We start from the raw sequence: 23853 nt of genomic DNA on the forward strand, positions 1-23853 counted from the left end.
ATCTTTAATGAGGTATTTCAATGACTGGGGGGTTCTCAGATCTGAATGTTTTGCTAGGTACATTTTGTGGTATGTCCTGGTGTACTGCAGTATGGGTATCCCATGGTACACCTTGATATGACAGTTGTTTTGCTGGGTATCCCAGCACCTTAATGATCTATTATGCCTCTCCGGGTAACCTTAAAGTTATAAACTGATGTAAGTATGTGTAATTCCTGGTATGCATCAGTATCAGTATAATGGTTCTTCCCCTGGGTATCCCAGGACCTTAATAATTTGATATGTTTATCTGGGTTACCCAGAAAATTATGAACATAGGTCAGTATGGGGATCCCATGACCTTAATTCCTGTTATTAAAAGAGATGTAATAAATCTCCTATGGGGGAATCTCGTCCATGATTTCAGAAGTCCTTGTTGCCTGGTCTGTTTTGCATCAGATGTAAAATCGTTATTGGTGAAACCTCCATGATTATTATTAAGCAGGGTATCCCTGTTATGCCTGTCTCTGTGAGGAATCCATCTGTGGCCTCCCAGGTCATCTCTTTACTGTGTGATTCACACAGACTCTGGTGACCCACTTTATAGAACGGGGGGCGGGGGGGGGGGGGGGGGGGGGGAGGAGTGTAGTGGGAACGTGGTTAAGGTTAGTTAGGTCACTGTAAGAGGTCACAGGAGAACCAGCCAATCGGAGAGGAGGATTCCTATCACCTGGCCAAGAGGACCAATCACCGACGAGCAGCATCGCTTCACGACCAGACTCCTTTGATTGTACATGTACTTTTGTAGCATCCACTGAAATCCAGGGCCATCTGGGTAGTAAGTGACCTGTATTGTAGTTATATCTGCCTGTTCAGGTTAGGAACCTTTTCTGCCTCTAATAGGAGAGTCAACTCCTGTATAGCAAAGTCACTTTCGCTATAGCACATTTTCAGATTACAGGTATCACTACGTCACACTCAATGCAGTTTTCCTCATCAAAATCATGATCCTTACAAAAGGTTTCTGCATCAGCATTTGTACAATTTGTTAAATCATTACTAAGCTGAGAAAAATATTCACGAAATTCTTCAAGCGTAATGCCTTCACTTTTAGTAGATTTTTTAGGTTTAAAATACTTCCAAAACTGTTTTGGGCTACTTTTCTTCAGCATTTCTATATCCGAAGTTTTTCTATAAAAGTACATTTTTTTCTTTTTTCGCATAATATACTTATATTGTGTTTTACACTTGCAAAATTGTTCTCTATTGTATGTAGTTTTACTTGCGTTAAAAGCTCCTAGAGCTTCTAAATATGTTTTTCTTGCATCTTGGCATTCCCTGTGATCAATAACCTTTAACACCTTTCGTATGCAGGGATATGCTCATTCTACTCTTTTTAGAAACCACTGTCTCCCTACATTTGAAGTATTTTTTTTTATTTTAATGACAAAAATGAATATAAAGCATGTTGATTATTTTTAGTAAAACATATGTGACAGATATTAGTTGTTTATTTATTCTTTATTGTATTTCTAATTAAAACTTTCTTTTATTATGACCAGGGGTAAGGATTTATTGCTCTCTCTTTTCTTACTATGATTTTTAAAAAGTTATTTAGATTTTCTAATATATTATATTTTTGATACTAAGGGCATTGTATTCATTTATTTTATTTCAGTTAATTGTCTTTTATTTTCAGTATATTTCTTTTATTTTTTTATCAAACCTAATTATTTAAAGTTAAGTACAGATAATTCGCCAATAGCGGGTCACTATCTAAACTTTTAGCATATAGTGAAGAATGTTTAGACTTTCATGATATCTAAACTTACTAACATTTAAAACTATTGCTCACATTCATATCAATGTTTGATTTATTTGAATCATTCTTTTATATCTGAAGTTATGATGAAATATTTATACCTGTCTGATTTACCAATAGGGGGTCACTTTTGCCAATAGGGGGTCACCTAGTTTATCTTCTTTTTATCCATTTGAAATTTGTCTTTTTCTGACAAAACATGACTGTGGTATTAGAAATAAACATTTCAAGACAGAATATAATGAGAGATAGTATGTTTACATTTCAAACAGGAGATATTAAGTCAAAGAATATAGCACTAGTTTTCACAGATGTATTTCTATGCATAATTAGCACCACCTATATCTAAAACTAAAATCAAAATATTGATTCATGGAACCTTATTTATTTATCTAGATTTGCCAGTTCAAACCAGTACAACATCAAATCAACCTTTGATTTGTATTTTTAAGCAAAATAAACAACCTTTTGATTATCCCTGAAATGGGTGATTCTCTATTGGCTGAATGACCGCCTCTGTTTGATGGCACTTTTTTTCATCGAAGTCAATCAAAAATTCATACTCATATTAGTCCTACGAAAGTGTGCGTTTCACTCTTCAAAATGGTACCAAATTTGTGTGGTTTTATCTAAGAAATTGTGAGGTATGCTCAAAAATATTCTACTTTGAAGAATTCAAGAGTGCTAAAATCCAAGTCATGAAACATGGTTGCAAGAGTTATCTACTCATGGAACTCAAACTCATTAGATTAGATTCGTCTTCTTTTGTCTAATAATTGCTAAATGATAAGTTTATATAACTGGATACTTAAACATTGAATACTCTGATATAGTTAAGGGAGATTCACATTTTATTTTCAAGTGACCCGCTATAGTATTGGCAGTGATTCTCTATTGGCGAGTTGACTGTATTTCCAATATAACTCCTTCAAAACTCTCGATGATTTTAAATACAAGTTTTCAAAGTCAAAAATATCATAAAAAAACAAAAATGCCTAAAATATTAAGGGGGGCAAAATTACCAAAAGGGGGACGAATTGACCAAAAGGGGGACGAGTTGACCAAATTTTAACATGACTCACTCACAGAGGGGGACGAAATGACCAGTTTTGGGGGACGAAATGACCAAATTGGGGACGAGTTGACTAGGGGACGTTTTGACTTGATACCATATTCAACCATCACATAACATTCATTGAGTCTATATAAATAACGCACATCTCTCTAAATGTTTGTCCGAATCCTAAAGCCATAAACCTGGGTTTATTCAGGTCATTCTAAAAATAGACACGGGCTGATTAGAGAATGTGCTATATTAGAAATACTACAGTATAAGTGCAACCAGGTGCCTGATATGCTAAGAAAATGTTGAATTTCTTACTTTGTAAATATAAATCATACCTAAAAACTTAGCGTTGAAGACTCTGCTAATTAGTCTTAACTGACATCAATTCTGTCTCTGATGGAAGAACATTCGTACAACACATAATTTATGTGCAAATGGCGTGTTCAAAATAAGGGGAGAAAACTCTGCAATGTTTCTAGCCCCCATAGGCATAATGCACCAAATAGCTAGAATATATAGGTTTTTTCAAAGAAGTATAAAAAATTATACATTTATTTTTATAGCTCTTTGGTTTCTTCTACTTTTATGTAACTGGCACAGTGTCAGAGAAAAAAGTTTTTCTTATAGGCATACAAACACTAAATAGAACAAGACAAAGAGCTATAAAAATAACTACTATTCCACATTAAACTAATGTTGTTTTAGAAGCTAACATGTACTCTAAATGTAGTTTTAAAGGTACAAATTGTAACTCCATGCTCGCCGATGTTTGTTTTTACTAAGATAACGCCGATTCACGCTCTGACACGAGATCACGCGAGATTACAGCCAGTTGCCATTCTGTGTATTTTATAGTTCTTTCAACAACAGCTGTCCGTCAGGAGGTAAAAAAACTCAAAAATATTAACAGAAATAGGCCCGTGCTGGGCCATTTAAATATAAACAGTGTTAGGTATAAATTCCAAGAAATAAGACCATTATTTGACCAAAGACTTGTTGATATGTTCTGTATAGCTGAAACCAAACTTGACACTACTTTTAGTGATAATCTCTTTTCGAATACCGGACGTTTTCCCCCCAAGACAGTTCCCCTTTTAGACATTCCCCCCCCCCCCCCCCCAAGACGTTTCCTCCCAAGACGTTTCCCCCCAATTTAGTTATACCCAAGACGTTTCACCCCCAATTTTTAAATAATTTGTTTCTTACACAATTACACCTTAACATTAAATCTTGGATTGTATTGAAATAAAGTGTACATTTGTAATGAACTGCAGCAAGTATTTAGTGATATAATTTGGACATTCAAAGAAAAATATAGCTCTTGTTGAGTCAACCTTTTATCCCTTAATTTCATCATTTATTTTGAGGTATGGCCTCAATGAATTTGGTTAACAGCTGTGGAATTGTTTTCTATTAACAAAAATTATCTTTTACTATAGTTCCTTTTCTTTAATTTTTTAATCAATGTTCATATATATAATTTGTTCAAGTCAGATACAAATTCTCAGATACAAAAATGTGAACTCCCTTAGTTTAGCAATTAAATTATCAAAAGGTGTGATTTACACCTTTTGATTAAGGTATTAGGCCCCTAATAGTAATGTTTAAAAAATGGCATTTGCTTGGTATATTCTTACAGTTGACCGTGCTTTGCACTTATATGCAAATTTTTAAAAACTTTTACCGTACCGTTTTTTTATAAATTTTGTGTAATTTATGGTATTTCCTGAAGCTCAAGAAGAGACAGATTTCAAAGTGGTGGCCTTTATCCAAAACGTTTTCAGAGCATTTATTATTCCATTATTTTTTATGAAAGAAACATCAAACTATTGGTAAACAATCATAAAACTTAAAATAAAAACTGTCAATATCATTTTTTCTAGGGTGCCTCGAGTAAACGGATTTAATCAGACAGAATTCCAACTCCAATATTGAAAAATTATGGTCGAATCCTGCGGGTCTGTTTTGAATTTTGCTCACTTCATTCAAAAATAACCTTGCGGCAGAAGTAAAACCTACCTACATTTCTTCAACAATATGTAATCTAAAGAATGAAGTCAAAATAGAAAACTTTTACCGCATGTAACTCAGTGTTTTTAAAGATGTCTAACTCTACCCCTTCTGTTTTAGAGGTAAATTCACAGTTAACAGCAAGAAATCGCATATCAAATGATTTTTTTCCCCCATTTTTGTATAATAAATCAAGAACAAGTCTTCAAAGAAGTAAAAACTTACTAGAAAAACAAGGGGGAAAAAATGGGTCCCAGTAGGGCTTGAACCTACGCCCCCCCCCCCCCCCCCCCCCCCCTGAAAATTGCTGTCAAAGTAGGTTTATGGTAGGAATTGAATACTCTTCAAAAAGGAGGTACTCTATTATGGGCCTAACACCTTAAATTAACACCTGTGATTAAACACACGGGGTTAGTGATTATGATATTTATGGCTAAAAACCAACCCGGTCCTCGTGGCCGGTCCTTGAGAGCGAGACGATGTCGGCATAACGGGTTGCGGAGGCTGAACTAAAGATTCTGTCATGGAATATAAACGGTCTTAGTAGACAAAAATTAAGTGACGATGATTTTTTAAATACTCTCTACAAATATGACATTATATTTTTGTACGAATCTTGGTCAAATGAACGTTCAGAACTAGATATTGAGGGATATAAATGTTTTAATTTCTACAGGAAATTTCAAAATCGGCGATCAAAACGGTGTAGCGGTGGTATTGTGCTGTATATAAAAGATTCAGTAGCAAAAGGTATATCCATAGTAAAAAACGATTATGACACGATTATCTGGATTAAAATAAATAGTACATTTTTTCGTTTAGATAATGATATTTTCCTTGCGGGAGTTTACATTTGGGTTGAAAGCTCTCCTGCGTACACTGTTGTGAATGTTAATTTATTTGATATTTTGCAACACGATATAAACACTTTTCAAGAATCTGGTAAAGTAATTTTAACAGGCGACTGGAATGTACGCGTGGGATCTAAAAGAGATTTTATTGTTTGTGACAGTAGTGTTTCTTCTTTAAATGACGATTGCTACAGTCCTGATAGTCAAGTGGAACGGAATTCTATGGATAAAGGATATAATACACACGGTTTGAAATTAATTGACTTGTGTAAATCGTTATCAATGCGCATTGCTAACGGGCGGCTGTCAAATGACCCTGACGGGTGCTTTACATTTTACAACAATCAGGGATCAAGCACAATAGATTACCTTTTATGTTAAACGAACAAGATTTTTGTTGTATAGAAAACTTTTGTATTGAACCACTGTCTGAATGGTCGGACCATTGTGCGCTGTCGTTTGGTATTATATGTAATTATGATGTAACATTACAATCGGAATATGAGAAAGAAAGTATTTATTGGTCAAAAGATAAGAAGATGTTGTTTAGAAGAAATTTGATAGGGAAATTACCTGTTTTAAATGATATAATATCGCAGGTTAATACGTCTTCATGTAGTAAAGATTTAATTAATATGTGTATTGAAAAATTTACAAATGTTATAAACGAGGTTGCTAAACCATTGTTTAGTAAAAATATAAAAGTAAGTAAGAAACAAACGTTACACAATAAAGACATTTCGAAACGGTCAGAATGGTTTGATACTGACTGCCGTGAAGCAAAATCAGCCTATCATGAAGCTTTGTTAATTTTTAATATGTGTAAGTCTGATGAAAATCGACTTAAGATGCTTGATTTGAAAGGGTTTTATAAAAAGCTAGTTCGTAACAAAAAGAGGAAATATGAATATGATAAAATTAAACAAATCGAACATTTAAGGCACTCAAAACCAAAAGATTTTGGTATTTGTTTCGTAAGAAAAAGAAGAATACTGGCAGCTCTATATCTGTTACAGATTTTTATAACTACTTTTATAGCCTACAAAATGACGTAACAAACGTGATTAATGAAGAGGCAGAATCATTTGCTAAAGACCATATTTTTGATAGCGATGACTGCAGATTTGAAGAATTAGATCGTCCTATTACAATGGAAGAGTTGCAATTAGTTATTAAGAAATTAAAATCTAACAAGGCACATGGAATTGATAATTTAATAAATGAATATTTTATTGCAAGTTTTGATATTTTGTCGTCTCACTTGTGTGATTTGTTTAATGCGATTCTCAATTCTGGTCATTTTTCCGTCCAATGGTCAAAGGGAGTTATTGTACCTGTTTTTAAAAAGAATGATCCTTGTGAAGCTAGTAATTACAGGGGTATAACTCTGGTGAGCTGTTTATCAAAAGTTTTACAAGTGTTTTAAATAAAAGAATAAATGATTGGACTGAAAATAACGATATTTTGAGCGATGCTCAATTCGGTTTTCGAAAGGGTCGGTCTACTGTAGATGCTTTCTTTGTACTAAATGCTATTATTCATAAGGTTTTAAATGAAAAGGGTAGACTGTACTGTGCTATGGTGGACATGAAACGTGCCTTTGATAGTGTGTATTTGAATGGCCTCTGGCTAAAATTATACAAATCTGGCATTGATGGGAAAATGTTGAGAATTGTTAGAGATATGTATGCTCAAGTCAAAGTATGTATAAAGGGATGTAACTCTTACTAAGAGTATTTTGAATGTGCTGTAGGCTTAAAACAGGGCGAAGTTCTCTCCCCTGTTTTGTTTTCATTATTTGTTGATGACCTAGAGTTATTTTTACAGGACAATCCCAGTAGTGGTTTAAATATTGATGATATAACATTTATACTTCTGTTGTTTGCTGACGATATGGTTATTTTAGGTGATACCATTAATAGTTTACAATCCAGTCTTAATTTGCTGTATACTTATTGTAATAAATGGGGCTTAGAAGTCAATACTTCTAAGACGAAAATTGTTGTATTCAGAAAACATGGGCCAGTAAAAAACGATGAAAAATGGTATTATGGTAATCAGGAATTGGAAGTAGTAAATGATTTTAATTATCTAGGAACAGTTTTTAATTATACCGGTACTTTTGTATTACACCAAGAAAACTTAGCTGGTAAAGGATTAAAAGCGTTTAATGTATTACAAAATAATATTAGATATTTGGATTTGAAGCCGAGCGTAGTTTGTCAGCTTTTTGATGCATTTGTCGGAGCTACTTTAAACTACGGTTGTGAGATTTGGGGTTTTGGAAAAAGCAGTGAAATTGAACGTATTCATCTTAAATTTTGTAAGCAATTGTTAAATGTTAAATCTTCAACTAGTAATATGGGTGTATATGGTGAGCTTGGACGTTACCCGTTATATATAAATAGGCAAGTAAGAGTAATAAAATACTGGTGTAAAATTGTTACTTCAGAAAATATTCTTATAGCCAAGCTTTATGATTACTTGTTAAAATGTAATAAAAGAAACAATAATTGGGCATACAATGTAAAATCACTCTTAGATAACTATGGTTTTTCTTTTATTTGGGATAATCAGTTTGGATTAAATTTAGATAAGTTTCATTTAGAATTTAAAGAACGCTTATTGGATGTGTTTAAGCAAACATGGTACCAAAAATGTATGGGTGTAGAACATTATTTATTTATAGACATGCAAAAGACAATTTTGGATTAGAAAGATATCTTGATGTTTTGCCGCGTAAATATAGATATGTTGTATCAAAATTAAGGTTATCATCACATGCATTAGCTATTGAAACTGCACGTCGTACTGGAATTGTTAGAGAAGAGCGTTTTTGTACATTATGCCACAGTAGAGATATTGAGGATGAGTATCATTTTGTATTAGTATGTCCAGTGTACAATAACCTTAGGCATGTTTATATCAAACCTTATTATTACCGTAGACCAAGTGTTCAAAAATACGTTGATCTTCTTAAATGTGATAAGAATAGAATAATGCTCAACTTAGCAAAGTATATCTATTATGCATCATCCTTAAGATCAAGTTTATTGTAATACTTGATACCATACATTCTTAATGTATTATTGTTTACTCAGAAACATTTTGTAGAACATATGTCTTATAAACATTATGTCATTTGTTCACCCTACATCTATTTATTTATTGTTAAAACTGTCCGCATTACATGTCTTTTTGTTGACAAATATTTATATGTATACATGTATCACAAAAAACTGTATAGTTTACGTGAATAAAATTATCTGTCTGTCTGTCTGCTAAAAACCAGTTTGCAGGAGATATTTTTTATATTGATTGATTTAGATAAAAGTTTTGGACATTTATGATATAGTGGGACACACAGTTGAAGTGACCCTTATACACACATCATACATAGCAGTGACACAGTCAGAAAATAATTTTAAAAAAACATCTTGTTTTATTATTCTATTTGACTTATTTAACATTTTGGGTATGACTTTTTTTTACAGATGTTTTTATTTCTCAAATGAAATATTTTTCTTTAATGAATCAAACATTTTCAAATTATTTATGAGCAACACCAAGCTTAAAGAGTATTTAATCATCATGACCATTATTTGTATTTTTATTTATTTTTCATGATGTAAATTATGTAATATTTGTATGTAACTTGATGTAAATTTCCTCAAAGATACCAATTCTTGAAAAAGTTCCTAGCTCACTTCTAGTACACTCTTGTTGTAGCAATAATCATGATAATAATACAATGTATTGTATACATAAATCAGTAAGTTTTTTCTCACCGGCAGTGATTAGGGCTATAATCTCATTGTAAAACTGTGTTTTTATTCAAAATAATAATGTAAAATAGTCAGTTTACATAATAAAGACACTTATAAGCAGAAATCATTGAAAATCGATATCTGTATTTGTTTTGTAGAAAAAAAATGTATGTGTCTGGTCAAGATTTAGCAAAGATTAAAAATGAGCTTTTGCCAATCAAACTTTTTTTATAACAATATAACAATATGTGCATGTATGCTTTTAGCAGAAATTATAACCATAAATCTTTCAAGAAAAATGTCCATGGCTGTGTGCCGTCCAATCTGTTTTAAATTAATGTGGTTTTAATAACATAAGGAACTAGCAAATATTGAAAAATAGCAAATGGCTGGACCTTAATCATGCTGGGCATGATTGATTCTGCCTTTGCGACCAGTGTAGATCTTGATCAGTTTGCACATTTTGTGAATATGATTCATTAATTAATGAGAATTGAATCATATCATTAATTTTCTTATGAGCCTCAAATATATTGTTAATTGATATCCCCAAAAGTTTGTACATTCATGAAATGAGTGAAATAAAAGTTGTTTTTTTTTATTCTGACTTGTTAACTTAGAACAAAATTATGTAATAAATGAGTAATGCTTTTTTCAACACAATATTACTAAAATGGTTAAATCACAGATTAAAATTTTCATACAAAGGAGTTATATCTTTTTATATTACTGACTGACGCTTTTTGATAATAATATGAAAACTACAATAAAATTCAAATGTCAGCAAAATTATCTTAGACACAAAAATAATAATTCTAATATGACAGGAAAATATCCTGGTTACATTTGATGGCATTATACAGAAAACTCCTTTTTGAACATGTTAATTCTTCAGAAAGGAGTAATGTATTTCTAAATAGTGAATATTTTGCAATTAGAATCGCACGCATATTTTTTCCGACATTTTAAAAATGAACGAATAAGTTGAAACATATGAACAGGGAAATATATGTGGGTCGCATGAAGCTAAAAACTTTCGTGGAATTACATTAAATAATATTTTGTCTAAAATCTACTCTAAAATGCTAATTACTAGGTTGACAAAATGGGCAGACGAAAATTCAGCTCTAATAGATAACCAATATGGATTTCAAAAATCGAAATCCACTAGTGATTGTATATTTGTCCTCCATGCTATTATATCAAAGACGCTATCTATGAAAAAGAAACTTTATGTTGCTTTTTTAGACTGGGAAAAAATGTTTGACCGGATTGATCGAGTAATGTTATGGCAAAAATTAATAACATCAAATGTAAGCACAAAACTCGTTACAGCTATTAAATCAATGTATCTAGTTGTTAAGTCTGTTATCCGTTATAAATCTACAAACTCAGATCCTATAACATCATATATCGGTGTAAAGCAGGGAGATCCTGCAAGCAGCATCTTGTGTCTTTTCTTCTTAAATGATATTTTAGAAAATATAAATAGTAATATGAATGGAATTGTTAGTATTGAAGATATAAAACTATTTTTGCTACTATTTGCTGATGACGGGGCCATATTTGCTCATGATCCCAAAACATTACAGTCATTGTTAAATGATGTTGAAACTTATTGCAATACATGGGGACTCCGATTAAATGTAAATAAAACGAAAATAATGATATTTGAAAATGGGCGTCATACATCGTTTAATTTTTACATTTATAATTCACTTATTGAAATTGTTCAGTCATCTAAGTATCTTGGGGTTTATTTGTTTAAAAACGGTAATTGGAATCGCACGCAGCAACGTATCGCACAACATGCCCAATTCTCGCTTCATAATTTATTTACAGTATATAACCAGTTGGACCTACCAGTTTCTCAGAAAGTATACTTATTTGATACCCTTGTGTCGTCAACCCTTAATTATTGCGCCGAGGTGTGGGGCCACCATGCCGGACCAGACGTTGAGATTGTACATACTAAATTTTGTAGAAAAATCCTATGTGTTAAACGCTCCACAAACGTAGATGCTCTTTATGGAGAATTAGGAAGAACACCAATGATAGTAGTATAGGGGCCACTTTGCTTGTAAACAATCGGGAGCCATCTTGGATGACCTAGTTACTATAATTAGTAACTCATTTGCATATAAGAATCATAATAAGGGCGTGTGCGGCGGCCATTAAATTCTAATGACGTATTATGAAAATGGAATGTCTTGTATACTTATCTAGGGCGTGTTTCGCGCACATCGGGGTCAACCCAAAGGGTCACAATAGCCTAAATAGTTTTCCCTATATATTCTATAAAAAACTGACTTTTTTTCAAAGAGCAAAGCAAACTAGCAACCCATTTCAGAGAACAAATCCTTTCCTCATTTTAAAGAGTTATGATAAAACTGATATAAAAGAACAGAAAAGTAGGGGTCGATCTTCTAAGAGAGATTTCTCTGGTCACATTACTGTAAACTGACATCAAATCACACTTCTGTGACCCGGAAGTACTACTCATACAAAAAATTGAGCTTGACTTCACCGAATACAACCTGCTCTCCCACGTTTCCTCCCAAAAATGTCAACAATACATCCACCAGTGAAATTTAAACAAAAAACTAGCCTCAATTTAAAACCTCTGTTAAGCGAAAAATTAGTATTCAAATACTTGACAGCCGTTACGCGATAGCCAGATGGCTCACACGCGGGTTCCTTTTAGTTTAGTTGGGCCGGGAGATAACACGAAAACAAAAGCTATACGCAGCGTTATAAAAAAACCTCTAGTAAAAAACCCATTCGAAAGAAAATGTATAATAAAAATACGTACTACTGACCAGTCATTAAAACTATACGAGATATACCAATTTATAAAATGAAATTAAAAGACAAAAATATTCCTACTCAACGGATGTTAACCCGTCGATACCCCACGCAAAAAATGAACCAACACTTTTAGAATACAGATTAATACCGTCGTTTTCTAAACATAAAATAGCCAATCAGAAGGCAGGGAAACGAACCAAATAAAACATCCCAATAAAGTCGTTTTGACAATGAAAACGTCAAAATTTTAACCAATCAATCCTCTCCCTCCTCCTCCTCCTCCACCACCATTCCTCCTCCTCCTCCTCCACGCTTCCTCCTCCTCTACTCCTTCTCCTCCTCCTCCACTCCTCCTCCTCCTCCTCCTCCTCCACCACTCCTCCTCCTCCTCCATCCACTCCTCCTCCTCCTCCACTCCTCCTCCTCCACTTCACTCCTCCTCCTCCTTCACTCCTCCTCTTCCACTCCTCCTCCTCCTCTCCTCCACTCCTCCTCCTCTCCTCCTCCTCCTCTCCTCCACTCCTCCACTCCTCCCCCTCTCCTCCTCCTCCTCTCCTCCACCCCCTCCTCCTCCACTCCTCCTCTCCCTCCTACCTTACCCTCCTCCTCCCTCCTCCTTCCACCTCCTCCTCCTCCACCTCCTCCCCCCACCCCTCCCCCTCACAACCCCATTCCTCCCCTCCTCCACTCCTCCTTCACTCCTCCTCCTCTTCCACTCCTCCTCCTCCACTTTTCCTCCCTCCACTCCTCCTACCTCCCTTCCTCCCCCTCTCCTCCTCCTCCTTGTCATCTGCCCCAAGAAAGCGAAAAGAATGGAAACAGAATAAAGCAGGTCTTTTTGATAATAGAAAACTTACATCGATTTCACAAATGCATCAGTGCCCTGTTTGTCATCAGTCTTTCTCTAGGATCGACAACATGCGGAGACATCAACGTTATGCCCAGGGAAATGACGAAGCCCTGACAGCAGTTTTTCACCGCCATTAAAAGCATGGGACATCTCAATTGAAAACACGTTTCAACATCCATTTTCTATGGTCGTTTCAGGCCCAAAGTGGAAACGGAAAAACTGAATGGACAAGAAAACTGTTATCATAAAATTTTGTTAGGACTCAGCCTCAGGTATCATATGGTTTTTGGCCCAATGGAAACCCAAATGTATGATGAACTTCGGCTAAAAATTCCCCGGGTCGATTTGTACACGGTTTTCCCAGACTACCTAAACGATTCCCAAATATATAAATGTCAATCGAAGGGAACCTGCTGGTCTTTGACGACTTAAAGACTGAAGCTAAATGCGATCAAAGAATTGCTGATCTCTTTACCAAGGGCAGTAAACCACAGGAACATATCTTGTCGTATAACTCACCCAAAATTTGTTCCCTAAAGGGTAAAGCTTGTAGAGATATCGTTTTAAAATACGCGATCTGGTGCTATTTAATTTAATCCAAATTGAAGACAACAAGTTGCTACATTGGCCAGAGAATTCCCCTTCGTCTAGTAACATCTTTATGAAACGGTTTGAACGAGCGACATTCAAGGCCGCACGGTTATTTGGTAATAGACTTAAAATCGAGCACCCCAGAACAACACCGTTTACGCGAAAACATTTTCGAGGCGATCAATCCAGAAAAGAGAAAAACGAACGAATGATGAATATAAAAAAGAAGACTATTTCAAGGGAAAAAGGACACTTATCTGACAAAAATGATGGCAATGATAAAGATGAGGAGAGGATTATGATGACCATGATGATGATGATGATGACGATGATAGTGATGAGAAACGAAAATAAAAATAATGACACAAGCTTTGAAAAGAAACGATTTTGATCAAGGACCTCCCGGTAACGTAGAAAAGTTGAGATTATAGAAGAGCGATCACGCCGTGAGATATGGGATAAGCGTTTTTCAGTATCCTCTCAGACAATCTATTAAAGAACAATTCAGAGCTAAAGTTAAAACTATACGGAACAAGGGCCCCCTTTTAAAGCGCTCCCGTCACACCGCTAATGACGTGCTGCCTGAACTAAGAAAGAGACTGAGACAAAATTATGCCCGATTTCTAATCGACTTTTTGAGTTACAAAACGATCCATACTCAGCAGCAAGATTATCAGTCGGCTAGAAACTTAAAAATCAGCAGGGGAAATGACTGTCAAAGAATCTATTCGACAACCCATTGCCCTTAGAAAAACCTTTTTTTGGAGTTGTGGCCCGATCATTAAAACCAAAGGAGACTATTCAAGGGAGGATAAAAAAAGAAGCTGATGACGATCAAGAATCGGATGATGATAAAATGAACGTTGTAAGAAGGATTGACGTGTTTTAACTTTCACGTGTCAAAATGGGTTCCATAGAAGTGTACGATTATAAACAAGAAAAAATGGGTCCCGGAAAAACCCGGGACCCTGAAAAATGGATACAACATTTCAAAGACCTGAGGGACGATACTACGGCGATCATATGGGCCGTTACTTTGTAGGAAGGGGTGCATATCGAAGAAAAATGGCCGAATTAAAAGAGGAACGAGACAGGGAAGCACAAGAACAAAAAGGAAGATCCTCCCGTAGTAAAAACTTGTGACCCCCGTAGCCCAAGCGGTTGAAATTGCTAGGTCGGAAATAAGACAGTCGCGAAAGCATAGTGAATCTGAAGCGACATAGGGATAAAATGGCCCACACCTTTGAGTCGTGATTTAGACAGCCAAGACGTAAGAAATATCGCGAAAGCATGACCCAAGATACTATAGATTGGAAAAACCTATACATTTTAAAATGAATAACTACGAACTCGAGGAAATGTTAAAAGAGTACCCTGTGACAATATGCGCCGCGGACCAACTTCAAATACGTAGTGGACAATACGTCTTTTCAAATAAGACACGAGCCAGGATCAGGAAAACATTGGGGGGTCTTTTATTTTCCAAAAAAAGGGCCCGACGAATTTTTCGATTCACTAGGTATAGACCGGAGCGCTACAAAGTTCATTTTGAGCAAGCGTTAAAGAAGCGTTATTGGATGAACTTCAGTCAAATACAGGATACGGATTCAAAATAATGCGGGCTGTATTACGAAAATTACATTATGAACCGATGTCCGGACGAAAAAATGAAGGACATTTTTAAAACCGTTTGATGCGTATCGCAAGAAATCGAATGAAGAATTTATTGTTCTATATTTTAGTTGATACATGTAGTCTGTATTAAGTTTGCAATAAAAGAATTTAAAGAACAATATGTTTTTGTTATTCAAAACCTATAAAATTCGAATTTGAGTTGACGGAAAAGATTAAACGTCGGGAGGGGTACACAAATAAAACGATATACATGTATTTGTTTATTGTATTTTTATTTATTCAAATCGTTCACAAATCGATTAGCTTTTTTAATAAGCGTCTCTCGCAAAATTTTAAATAAAGAAATTGCATCAATGATATCTACAGTAAAATAAAATCATGATTATTATTCTTCTTGGACTGGAAAACAATCGACTGAAATTCTTGGCCACCCCTCGTATCACAAACGTGGACATGAAGCGCTATTTCTCGTTCTCAGGAATATAAGTCATCCCGTCCTTTCGGCCCCCAATATTGAAAATTCATCTGATGAAAACAATCTGTCGATCAAAGTGTCTTTTTAAAAAATATTGCTCTTTTGCTTTAACCCCTGTTAAAGCATGGTTGGGAAAAATGTTGTGTTGTTATTTTACTAAGAGCCATCTATACGGCTCATAGTCCAACATGTAACATAACGATATATACGGTCTTTCTACACAGCCAGAAAATAGTTTTTTTACAGAATCCAAATGGTAACACATCCATCATTTACACTATTTAAAACTGCCTCTTTAGCCCGTCTTTCTACAAATTTCGTGTAACTTTATCAATACAATTCAGCAACTAGTTCAACGCTTTAAAATGCTCTTTTCTAAACCCAATTCTGTTTGCATGATGATCACAGGCAAAGTTAGTAATCTATGTAATATTTCCGGTCTTCGGGGTTTCCCTGCGATGTTACAGGGGCAATAGGAATTTGGTTGCAAGCTTGTTCGCACCACTTGAGTTCTATTTCGCATGATATTTGCCCCATGTATTGTCGGAGCATATATACCCATGTACAGTAAATTTATATCGAACTCTATTTCGTTTTTGTTATGTCCTTGTACTTAACATAGAGACACCCCTTTTGCTTCCAGAAAGTCGCGTAAAGCACACTCTATGTCTACCAAATAATGTTCGTCAGGCAAATTAATCTCCCATGTCCGTATACGGATCACCAGTGTGGATGATGGAGAAGTCTACATTCAAATTCGTCCTGTTTTTTATATAGCTTGTCAATAAATTTTACCCAAATTTCCGAAAATCAAAATGTACTTTACGTAATGCGCTTCGTAAAGCCATAACTTTGTGATGTACTGGACACACTTCCTTTAGGTCCGCAGCGAAGGGAATTCATCATATTCTCGAAAACTTCCGAGCTATTTTCCATGATTTGACTTTTGAATGAATTTTTGTCTGATGAGAGCGCTAATATTACTCGCCCAAAGCCTCGATTTCAAAAGGAGGCTTGTATTTTAGTAAGAACGTCATTTATCTCAATTCTGAGGTCAATTAAAATAGTAATACTGGAATTAAACCCGGTAAAAACCCGACAAGAGGCACTTATTTTCAAAATTCTTATTTAAAGAACAAATATTAAACTTTCCCTGCGGTTTATCTCAGTATTGGAAAACAAAGTCGATCCGTGCTATCGCTTTTTCAAAATTCTGCTTCCTGAAATTTGGTGTTGATAGCGAAGTGTTATATACAGGTAAATATCATTCGATTAAAGGATCTCAGTAAAGGCACATCACGGTTTATGCTGTATGAAAAGATTAAATTAGGTATTTCTATTTCATTTTTCGTATCGGGTTTATTAAAGACATTTTGCTATAATCATTTCTATAATTATGTATGAAGCGTTAAAAGGCGCTGTTTAAATCGATAAATAATAGCGTGGAGTAGACGCAAAAACGATACGTTGTCTCAACCTGTCAGGTGTATTTGGGAAAACGTTACCGCTTGTCAAAATACTGCATTCCGATTGGCTGATTTGGGAGTGATGTGTTATATACTGGAGTTCTACAGGGAAATATCATTCGAAATTTGAGGATCTAGTAAAGCGCACATCACGGTTTATGCTGTAGAACGATTAAATAGGTATTTCTATTTCATTTTTCGTATCGGGTTATTAAAGAAAATTTTGCTAAATCATTTCTATATTATGTATGAACGTTAACGGCGCTGTTTAAAATCGATATAAAGTGTAGCGTGGAGTAACGCAAAGCGATAGGGTCTTAAACCGTAGGTGTATTGGAAAACGCTACCGCTTGTCAAAATACGCATTCCGGTTGGCTGTTGGTAGTGAAACGATATTTCTATTCAACCATCTAAAGATTTGATTCATTAGGCGAATTTATCCGGACAGGTAAGTTGTATGAACGATTAAATTAGGTATTTCTGTTTATTTTCGTATCGGGTTTTTTTAAAGACATTTTGCTATAATCATTTTTATAATTATGTATAAAGCGTTAACGGCGCTGATCAAATCAATAAATGTAATCTAACGTGGAGTAGACGAAAGCGATACGTTGTTCACAACCTGTCAGGTGTATTGGAAAAACGTTACCGCTTGTCAAAATAATGCATTCCGATTGGCTGTTGGTAGTGAAACGATATTTCTATTCAACCATTGATCATTAGGCGAAAATTTTTCCGGACTGGGTAAGTTGTATGAATAATTTAGTTAATTATTTCTATTGTATTTCGTATCGGTTTTTTTAAAGAAATTGTAATCATTATATTAATGCGCCCATAATCGCACTATGTAAAATATCGTATTGTACGTTATAGTACGGGTTTTTAAACCTGTCAAAATAGTTTATTCTCTGATCAGATATCAGACTTACCGTTGTCCATTTGCAGAAGAGAAACGCCCGTATCCCCGCAAAATTCGTCTGCGCCGGGAAAATGTTAACGGTAAAGTTTTCCATTGTCACCCGTATGAATTCCCAAAGGATGACGGGTTGTGCACTCTCTTATATACGATTCGCTCTCTGAATCGCGATGTCAACGTTAATAATATTGAGCGTTGATTGGTAAAAATTTCGACGTTTTCATTGGTCAAACGATTTAATTGGAGTTTTTTTATTGGGTTTGTTTCCCTGCCTTTTGATTGGCTATTTTATGTTTAGAAACGACGTAATTTAATCTGTATTCTAAACGGATAAAGAATGTTGGTTCATTTTAGCGTGGGATATCGACGTGTTTTACACCCGTTTAGTGCGTAATAGTTTGTCTTTTAATTTCATTTATAAATAGGTATTCTCGTATAGTTTTAATGACTGGTCAGCAGTACGTAATTATATTAATACATTTTTTCGAAAAGATTTTACTGAGGTTTTTTATAACGCATGCGTATAGCTTTGTTTCGTGTTTTCTCCCGGCCTAACTAAACTAAAAGGAACCAGCGTGTAGAGCCCATCTGGTCTATCGCGTAATGGCTGTCAATATTTGAATACTAATGTTTCGCTTAACAGAGGTCTAATTTGAGGCAAATTTTTTGTTTAAATTTCACTGTGGAATGTATTGTTGACATTTTGGTTTGGAAACGTGGGAGAGCAGGTTGTATTCGGGAAGAAACATGACCCACTTTTCTCTTCATTTTATATCAGTTTTATATAACTCTTTAAAAAGAGGTAAGGATTGTTCTCTAAATGGGTCTAGCTTTTGTTTGCTAGCTCTTTGAAAAAAGTCAGTTTTATATAGAATATATAGGGAAAACTATTAGGCTAATGGACCTGTAGGGGTGACCCTCGATATGCGCGAACACGCCCTAGAATAACAAAGACACCTAACAAATTTCTAAATACGTGATTAGAATCAAAATGCCGCCCCACACGCCACTTATGACGAAATTTTTATATGAAAATGAGTTACTAATTATATAAATAGGTCATCCAAATGGCCCCGATTGTTTTCAAGCAAAGTGGCCCCTAATACTACTAATAATTATTTAGAGAATATACCTTTTTAAAATTTAAAAATGGATTAAAAAATTACTAACTCTAGACAAACAGTCAATATTTTAAGTATACAATATGTTAAGAACGATGCAGAGGCTGGGACATACAACGGCAGTAAAATTTGGGCCCATAAAATTAAACTATCCTTTATGACCACGGTTTAACCTACATCTGGCAAAAACCCGTTAAATATGCTATTAAATTTCAATACAATTTAAAACAAAGAAAAAAAGATATGTATAACCAACAATGGTAAATCATCAATTAATAACTCTCCTCGTCTTGAAACGTATTGTTTATTTAAGCATGAATTTAAAGTAGAAAAATATCTTGACATATACAAGACCTAAATTCAGAATATCATTTACGAAATTCCGTACATCATCACATGACTTAGCAATAGAACGCGGGCGTTACAACAATGTACCAAGGAACGAAAGAAATTGTACATATTGTAACAATGGAATAATCGAAAATGAATATCATTTTCTCTAATCTGTCCTAGATTTAGAGATCTTAGAGTTAAATATTTAAAACGTTATTATTATACTTGGCCCCCCAAACAAAAGTTATCAACCTACTAACAGTGACTAATCGGAAAATTATACAGAACTTGAGTAAATTTATATATCATGCAATCTGACACGAAACTAAGAACCTTTTTCTAATATCCACAAACATCTATGCTCTTTTGCAAAAAATGTATATTGTTTAAGAAGTCCATGTCTTCTATTGTATTTAATGTATTGTGTTGCTATAAATGTGTGTAACATGTTTAATGCAATAAATATATTGAATTGAATATAACTTTCAATTTAATTGATATTTCTCAAAGTAATAATTGAGTGTAAACAAATTGTACTGGCAATTCCTTTGATGAATGTTACAGAAAAGGATCCACTGCATTCACTTAATAAAGTGTTAAATGGTAATTACTGAAGGTGATAAATGCCACATTTATTATGTGAGGTAATCCAATCAAACATTTAATTTTGATTGAAGACTTCATTTAATGTTTAGATTTTATTATAAATTTCTGAATGAAAAGTAAATATTATTATGAAGTACTTCTTGTAAATCCCAGGGACAAAGCTGATAAGCGAAAAGCGTTGAGCGGCGGGTTCAGACAGGCGAAAAGGGACAAGAAAAATGTATACTTCCGGTATGATAAACTGTACATTGATGGCGAAGAATTTGTACCTCCGACCCGGGACTAGGATCCGCCTGAGGGTAGTGTAAATATTCTCTCGTGGAACGTTGAAGGGCTCACACGCGCGAAAAGGTCTTCAAATGATTTTACATCGTTTCTCACCCAGTACCAAATAATATGTCTCTACGAAACCTGGACAAATAAACATACAAATATTGACCTAAATGGATTTAGTAACCCTATACATTCGTTCAGAAAATTCCAAAATCGTCGTGCGAAACGTTCTAGTGGTGGGGTCATTATTTATATAAAAGGTACTATACGTAAAGGCGTCAAACTTGTTAAAAACGATTGCGATTGTATTGTATGATTACAGCTTTCGAAAGATTTTTTTCAAACTGACAAAGACTGGTACATTGCTGCAACATATATTCCGCCTGAAGGTTCTCCTGTGCACGATATGTATAACGTTGATATTTTTAGTAAAATAGAAGACGAAATAGGACAGTTTTCACAACAGGGACGAATATTGTGGATTGGTGACCTAAATAGCAGAGTAGGTCAAAAGTCAGACTATATTGAGAATGAACGTATAACGGGATTAGACTTTAATGACTTCTTAAACGACTTACCGTCTAGCCGTACGTCAATGGATCACTCAAGTAACAGATTCGGAGATTATTTATTGGATATATGCAAATCTACAAATATTTGTATTATGAATGGTCGTTCGGGTTGTAATGGGGATAACGGTAATTTTACCTGTTTCACACACAATGGAGAAAGTTTAATAGACTACGTACTTACATCCTACGGCAATTTCAAGCTAATACGTAATTTTAACGTCCACAACTATACAGAATATTCCAATCATTCACCTATATCATTTGAAATTATTACCGGCATGTGCAAATGTAACAATAACTCACAGAAGAGAGAGTTTTATAAATGGAACGAAAATGATAAATTGGCTTTTTTAAACGATTTATCATTAAATATAGACGGTATTACAGAAAGCCTACAAAATAATTATGACGTTGAGGATGCAGTTTCATGTTTCTCTGAGTATATCGCTTTAACAGCAGAAAAGTACTTCAAAAAGACCATTAAAAATGTACGTCCCACATTTGTTGATAATGAAATTTCGGACCGTAAACAGTGGTTTAATCTTGAATGTGAAAATAAACGCCTCGCATACATTCAGGCTCTAGAACAATATACGTGTGATCGTAGTGCTGAGAGATCTGATTTGATGAAACGATGCAAAAAAGACTATAAATACTGTGTTCGGAAAACAAGAAAACAGTTCAATATAAATAAAGGAAAAGAAATGCATGAGCTAAGGCGAAAAAATCCAAGGGATTTCTGGAAAAAATTTAAACGAACCCGACAAGCAACTGATGAACGCATTTCTCTAGATGACTTTTTGTCTCACTTTAAGTCGCTTGCTCAGACCCAGGATAATGAATTTAATGACGACGTTGATATGTTTTTAGATAATTTTGACACTGAAACCGATCGAGAACCCATGTACGAAGAGTTAGATGTTCCAATAACGGAAACGGAAATTAGAAAGGCTGTAAAAAACTTAAATAGAAACAAAGCCACAGGCATCGATAACCTATTAAATGAGTATTTTATAGAAGGTGTTGATGTGCTCATTAAACCACTAATCGTACTTTTTAACAGGATACTAAACACTGGAAAATTCCCACGTCAGTGGTCGAAGGGAGTAATAGTTCCGGTTCTTAAAAAGCAGCCATCGAGTGACGTAAATAATTATCGTGGAATTACTTTGATTAGTTGTTTGGGGAAGTTATTTACAAATGTATTGAATGAAAGGTTAAAGTCATGGACACGAAAATACGAAAAAATTGTCTGGTGCCCAGTTTGGCTTTCCCCAAAGCTGGCCACCAAAAGGGGAGTATATTTATATTGCATAATTTTTAAAAAAAAACATATTAGATCAACGAAAAGAGTTTACGCGATTTGTCGTTTACCGAAAGTTTTTTTTGACCTAATATACAGAAATGGCCTCTGGTAAATAATAGGGGAAGGGGAACGAGGGAAATGTTGAAATTATTAAGACCCAGTAAAACGGGTAAAGTCATGCGTGAAACACAATAATTATCAGATTTTTTTAAACTGCGCGTCGATTTTTTCAGGGGGAGATAAAAACCTCACCGATTTTTTTTTGTCACTTTATAAATGACATGAAATTGCTTACGCAAAAATATTCTCGGGATTAACTTTAGACCAGTTGTCAATATACCTTTTTGTTTGCCGATGCTGTGTATGCTAAGGAAAAGCTGAGGGGTTACAAATCCCTTTAAATCAATTAGAAACATATTGCAAAAAGTGGAGTTTAAGTGTCAATATAGATAAAACGAAAATAATGGTGTTCCGTAAAGGCGGTCGTTTAGCCAGAAATGAGGAATGGACATATAACGGTCAGAAAATAGATATAGTAGATAGTTTTAATTACCTAGGATTTGTACTCAGCACAGGTGGTTCATTTCGCAAGGGACTAGAGACTTTAGCTGCTAAATCACTTAAAGCAATGAAATCTGACTAAAGATATGGCTTTGCCACTGAAAATTACATTTGATTTATTTGACACATATGTCGCATCCATACTCAGTTACTGCTCGGTGCTATGGGGATTTTTACAAGCAGAAAATATTGAAAAGGTCCACAGAAAATTCTTAAAACGAACTCTTAATGTTAAAATGTCTACGAATTGCCTAGCATTATACGGAGAGACTGGAAGGTATCCGCTCATTATTAATAGGAAAGTCCATATTGTGAAATATTGGTTTAAACTTATGAATAGCTTTAACACCAATTGTATTTTAAATGCTGTATATAATAATATGCTTTATAGGTGTGAAAACAATAAAACTTCCTGGTTAACAAACGTTAAATTGCTACTACAAGAGACTGGTTTTAATGACATTTGGATATATTATGATTCTGTCATAAATGTTAAAATGTTTTTATCAGTATTTAAGGTACGTCTAAAGGACATTTATATTTCACAATGGAGAGAAAGTGTTCGAGTTTCTAGCTCGCTATCGTTGTTTCGTGAGATCCGACCAAACTTTCAATTATCGGACTACTTAAGTGTTTTAGACAATAGTAAACATAGATACGCCTTATCAAAACTACGTTTGTCGTCGCATAGACTTAATATTGAACTTGGAAGGCACCGAAACATACCACGTGAACAACGGAAATGTGAACTTTGTCAAAAGAACGACATAGAAGACGAATTCCACTTTGTTCTTATATGTGAATCTTATAAAGACGTGAGAAAACAATATATACCTACAGACAGA

General features: G+C 34.6%; 2 protein-coding genes across 5 annotated transcripts in view; one reads left to right on the forward strand and one right to left on the reverse strand.

Moving 5' to 3' along the window:
- LOC128555323 (protein zer-1 homolog) overlaps window positions 1–3320 on the reverse strand; it is a 71562-nt gene extending 68242 nt beyond the window's left edge. For all 4 annotated transcript variants that reach the window (XM_053537410.1, XM_053537409.1, XM_053537408.1 and 1 more), the window contains exon 1: window positions 3203–3320. The gene's annotated coding sequence lies outside the window, so the exon portion shown is untranslated. The remainder of the gene's footprint in view (window positions 1–3202) is intronic.
- Window positions 3321–20975: 17655 nt separating this feature from the next.
- LOC123541356 (uncharacterized) lies at window positions 20976–23090 on the forward strand. Its single transcript, XM_053527548.1, has 2 exons — window positions 20976–22286; window positions 22875–23090. Exons 1-2 carry the CDS (start codon window positions 20976–20978, stop codon window positions 23088–23090), a joined length of 1527 nt encoding a protein of 508 aa, XP_053383523.1.
- The last annotated feature ends 763 nt before the right edge of the window (window positions 23091–23853 follow it).

This window comes from Mercenaria mercenaria, chromosome 2 (genome assembly GCF_021730395.1).
Source record: "Mercenaria mercenaria strain notata chromosome 2, MADL_Memer_1, whole genome shotgun sequence".
In the NCBI taxonomy this organism is placed as follows: Eukaryota; Metazoa; Mollusca; class Bivalvia; order Venerida; family Veneridae; genus Mercenaria; species Mercenaria mercenaria.